Source organism: Nuphar pumila, chromosome 1, assembly GCF_984573655.1.
Source record: "Nuphar pumila chromosome 1, dmNupPumi1.hap1.1, whole genome shotgun sequence".
Lineage (NCBI taxonomy): Eukaryota > Viridiplantae > Streptophyta > Magnoliopsida > Nymphaeales > Nymphaeaceae > Nuphar > Nuphar pumila.
The window spans coordinates 38,285,824-38,291,300 of record NC_143249.1 but is presented as its reverse complement, the minus strand read 5'-3'; the positions used below and the strand labels follow the sequence as shown (position 1 = coordinate 38,291,300).

The 5,477-nt window shown below is 37.1% G+C and overlaps 1 protein-coding gene across 1 annotated transcript; it reads right to left on the bottom strand.

Annotated features, from left to right (window-relative positions):
- Positions 1–2,912: 2,912 nt before the first annotated feature.
- LOC149848734 (GDSL esterase/lipase At4g10955-like) lies at positions 2,913–3,830 on the bottom strand. The gene has a single exon (XM_090005086.1). The coding sequence runs from the start codon at positions 3,828–3,830 to the stop codon at positions 2,913–2,915; it is 918 nt and encodes a 305-aa protein (XP_089861212.1).
- Between the last annotated feature and the right edge of the window lie 1,647 nt (positions 3,831–5,477).

The following is a 5,477-nucleotide window of genomic DNA, read 5'->3' as shown; positions in this document are numbered from 1 at the left end:
TTTCTAAAGAAGTTTTTAATATAACATGATTGAGTTAAACCATATCCATGTTCATGTCCAATAAGTTTGATTCCAAGAATCACATCAGCACTACCCATGTCTTTCGTATTAAAATTAAATGACAATAATTTCTTAGTGTCATTTATGCATTTTATATTGTTAAATATTAACATATTATTTGCATATAAGCAAATTGTGACAATGTTTTTATAATCAACCTTAGCATTAATGCAATTTACAATTTAAGAGTGTTAAATTTAAAACTAAAATTACTTGATTAAATTTTTCATGTTATCGTTTTGGAGCTTGTTTTAATCAGTATGACTTAAGCATTTTGCAAACCTTTAGGTTATTCCATGTAAATTTCTTCTTCTAAATTATCAACTAGAAAAGCAATTTTAACATCCATTTGATAAATTTTAAGTTTAAAATTTGAAGTTAAGGCTATAAGTACTCTTATTGAAGTGATACTAGAGACTCGAACATGTGTCAAAACAATCAATCTCAGATTTTTTAAAAATATTTTTCTACTCATTTTGCTTTAAATGTTAATTGATCCATTTGCTCTAATTTTTTTTTTTTTGAAAATCCATTTACAACCAAGTGATTTAAAATTTTGTGGTAATTTAGCTAAATCTCATGTTTTATTTTCAATGATAGAATCAATTTTACTTTAAATAGCATATTTGCAAGATGCAGTATTAGGTAAGAACCTAACTTCAAAGAAGGTTAATCGATCTCTATCAATCATATAGAGATGAAAATTTATTCCAAAACCCTATGGTTTTCTTGCTTTCTTATTTTTTGGAAATTTTAAATTTTTCATGTTCCAAAAAAAAAATTGAATACAACTTCACGAAAAACATTTGGATAAGAAAAATTTTGCAAATCTTTAAAAGTTAGATCTTCTTTAAATTCGTCTTGTATAGATTCATAATTTACTTTAATCTCTAAGTTCATAAATCTATATCCTTTGTTGTTTGTAGAGTAACCAATAAAGACATATGTGCTAGTTTTTTGTTTTAACTTAGTATGTTTAGGTTAATTCAATTTGATATAAGCAATACAACCCCAAATTTTAAGATAACTTAAATTTGATTTTTTTTTTCATAATTCATAAGAATTAACTTTTATTTTTTATTAAGGCACACAATTCAAAATATAACATGTACAAAGTAAAGATTTTTTCCATAAATTACAATTATGACCAGAACTAATAAGCATTACATTCATTATATCAATTCAAGTTTGTTTTTTTTGTTTTGCAACACCATTACGGTCAGAAGTGTAAGGTGCAAAGTTTTGTTTGTGTATATCATGTTTTTCACAAATTTTATAAACTTATGAGATATATATATTTTCTACTTCTATTTTACTTAAATGAAGCAATTTTGTAATTGTAAAAATTCTCAATTTCAGTCTTAAATTTTTTAAATGACTCATCTTTTCCCATGAGTTGGAGTGTTTTTCAAATCACAAATATCACTATGTATGAGCTCAAGAATTTTAGGACTTCTTTCCACTCCGTGAAAATATTTTTTAGAAAACTTTGCTTGAATGCATGTCACATTTATTATAACGATTATGCTTGCAAACAAGAATTAATCCTAGTTTTTTATTTTCTTGATAAATCCAAAATGCACATGACCAAATCTAGCATGTCATACTTCAAGTGATATTGATCACATTCTGTTGAAATATGTCATCAAAAACAAAGTCTTTTCTAATGAACACAGTTGTTTAAAGGGGATATTTTGGCAAATAAACAAAGGTTCAAAAATGTATAATTTTGAGCCAAATACTAACAAGAAATAGGCATCTCAGGGGCAGGGAAGGCAAGCGGCAAGAAGAGGAAGTAGAGAAAGAAAACCCGGCCGAGGGCACACCAGCAAAGGGAGAGGAGGATGGAGGGTGAGGCAAAGAGAGAGATGAAAACCCTCCGGGCGACAAGTTGAAGAAGAGGTGAGGCCATGCACCAGAAATCAGAGAATGGAAAGGTCCCTTTAGGCTGAGGAATTGAGACGTTAAATTCATATCAGCAGCGACACTTCAGCAATATGTTAATCAGGGACCTCAAGGGTTTTAGCAACCTGAGGCCAGCCAATGTGTGGTCCGTGATAGGGGGTTTTCCCTTGAGTTATCCAAAAAAAAATGTGGCAATTTTGTCATGATATTAACATGAAAAAAACTGTGTGGTATTTGTTATATTACTTAATTATGTTTTTATTTACACTTTAGATATCTTCTGTATACTTTTAAATTTTTATATATGGTGATATTTTCCCAAGATATTTTGTTCTAATAAAAACACAAAGTTTTAAAAACATTGTTAGATTTTTTTGTGACATTGACTTTAATCCTGTTCCAAATAGCTTGAGCAGAGAAGAAGCTCGTTTGCGTGAAGAAGCTGAGCATAATCAGCGGCTTCGAGATCGATTAGGCTTGTGAAACAAGCTCATATAGAAGCTCAGCTGCATAATAACAATAAACGGAAGCCCTATACTCCAATGAGTCGGACATACTTTATTCATTTTTCTTTATTCATTTTTATTAACCTAAGAAACCACAGAAGCGAAATACACACTGTCAAACTCAAGAAGACAATACCAGAGAATAGTAGAACAAGCAATGGGACTTCGGCCACCAAGGGCACACAAGACCTAACCAATCACTATGCCAACCTCGCAGCATGATGGTGGACACCATGCCTGGTGACTTTAAAAGACCAATGACTTGAAAACAGGAGCAAGAAACACTAGTCCTAAGAAAACTAAGACCCACAAGACATTACCGGATCCCAACTGACCCACTAGCAGGCCTTCTGCACACCGACTAACCATAGCAGATATACGACCGGGAAAACCCACCACCCGCTTGTTGTCCTCTACTTAGGGCAAGACTTGTTTCTTTTTTTAGATCGTCGAGTCAAGCACGCGAGCCTCCCCTTCCAAGGGATAGTGTGTGGCTCGTACACAAAGATCCTCCCTCCACCACTGTTTGATCCCATGTGCCTTTCTGAACTGGACTTGTTCGTTATTCAAGGTTTCTACAAGAATCGCTGATGCAATCTGGTTGGGCAGCTTTCTTCCATTACGTCGCTTGCGTTGCTTGAAGTACTTGATGTAGTCTTTGCAAAGGAAGTCTTCTGGATTCACGTACACGCAGGGAGTCCATGACCTCAAATGTTCAAACGCACGGTTGTCCAGTATTTCATCGATGAGTTTAGCAAAAGCCATATTGTTTCTATATGGACCGGCCAACAATACGAGAAATAGGAGACCCTTCGAAGCCTTGCGCAGGTCTGCTACAAACAAGTTCTTCGTTGTGGGATCCATAGCATATGTTGGATTGAACAGATGTGTCTCAAGGAAGACTCCCTTCTCAGCCATAATTTGCCCCGCACCCGTGGCAATGGTCGCCCCGAGGGAATGGCCGCATAACCAGATCTTGCCCTTAGGTGTTCTATCAGGCGCAGCATAGCGTTCCAGGACTTGCATCAGGACTTTGAAACACTGTGTTGTGTCAAGAAGTCTGAGCAGGGAATCAATGTTTACACCCCAATCTTGTGGCATGCTCGTGCCACGGATCGCGATCACTATCTTGGGGGCAAAGGTGGACGATGGGCTTTCAATCTTCTGAAAAATGGCGCCAAAGCATGAAGGGGAGGAAGATCCCTCGAAGTCAAAGAGTCTCTCGATGAGCTCAAAGCCAAAGAATTGCCACCATTCTGGGGCGAATGCCTTATCGCCCTCACGCTGGAGCTGGCGATCGATTTGATCAACGTAAACAGCAGAAATTAGACTGGATGCGATCGCCCGCTGGTGAACCATGTTTTTCCTGACCAGGAGGAGGAGAAAACACCGTGATTAGTCAACTATATATGCTGCTGTTTTCTGTTTCCTGTATGGAGAATCTACTTATTTTGGAAGTATTGATCCAAACTCCAAAGTAGAGGTGGTGATGTGTTGAAATATGCACGATAGAATCGAAAATGATTTTAGGGTCTGTATGAAGAATCTACTTATTTTGGAACTATTATTCCAAAGTAGGAAGTAGAAGTGATTTTAGGGTAATGGGGAATAAATTACACTACACCCAAGGGAGAGAAATGGCTGATTCAAGTTAAGGTAGGAAACTTTTTATCAGTAAAACACACACACACACACACACAGAGAGAGAGAGAGAGAGAGAGAGAGATAGCTTACCAATCGATGTTACCCAAATACGTCGGCCCTGCAAGATTAAATACTTGGTCTTTCGAGTAGTTTCTGGGATGAAAGCTTTCAAAGGAAGATGAAGATGAAAAGCTTGAAAAGCTTGACCCCATTCTTTGATCACGTAGGCCTGAAAAAACTGCAAAAGAGGACTAGTAAAATTCTTAGTAAAACCGGAATAGCTCTTGTATGATCAGTACTCATGTAATTTCTTTAAGAACGTAAGCAAAACCTTAGATCACAGTTTATGCCTGTCAGTTCAGTTGTACAAAAGTTGAAGCATACGAAACAGAGAGGAAAGAAAAAAAATTGTGGCTCTTTGTCACAAGGGATGGGGGTTTTTTCAGACGTGGAATGTAAAAAGATAAAGTGTGATTTCATTGCACAGTGTGGCCCTTACCTTTATCTTGTGGCTGCAATGGCGTTGAGGAGGGAAGGAAGAGCGTTGGAAGGGATTGATCGATCGATCGATCTCGTGTCTTTCTTTCCTGGTTTAGGCTCCTGCTTATGGTGCCTTATATGCATGCAGATAAAGTGCAAGTTTTGAACAAGTCCACGAGATGACTGACCAGCGAAGGACCTGCAACCCACTTCCAAGGGAGGTCCACGCGGTGCTGCCATGTCATTAGGGATGTCAATGGGTATGGTTTACCCAGACCCGGCCCGGACCAAACCATAGAGGGTCCGGGTATTGTAATAAGTAATAAGACCGGGTTCAGACCCGGGTTCAATTAATACATGGATCCGGGTATAGATTGTGAAATTTTATACCAGACCTGGGCCCGACCCGAGTTCCGATTAAGACCCACAAATTTTCAATGTAAAAATGATAAAAAATATTATTTTGCTGGGTATGGTCCGGGTCGGGTTGATGTAGTTCTTATTGGGTCTGGGTACGATTTCTTTTATAGTGGACCCGATTAGACCTGAGTCCAGACTCAATTCCATATCCGAAAATCAGGCCCAAGTCTGGTTCTACCTGGGTCCTACTGACCCGTTGACACCCCGACATGTAATGGTTCCAGGAATTTATTTGACATGACAATCATATTATAAAATGCCAGAGGATAACTATTAGTTGACCTGGCCAACCTGGACCAAGTCAGCAGATCAATCTTATGTCCTGATGGACAGTGAAAAATATCAAAGTATTTTCTTTTCTTGATAGAAAAAAATATCCCCTCAGTTTTCGAAATTATCATAAAATGTCACTGTTTTGTCTGACCTTTAGATGTTCGAATACCATGATATTTTAAAATGTAA

Bases quoted from the DNA above. Each gene is read 5' to 3' on its own strand.
- LOC149848734 (XM_090005086.1), bottom strand. From the start codon at position 3,830: ATGGTTCACCAGCGGGCGATCGCATCCAGTCTAATTTCTGCTGTTTAC.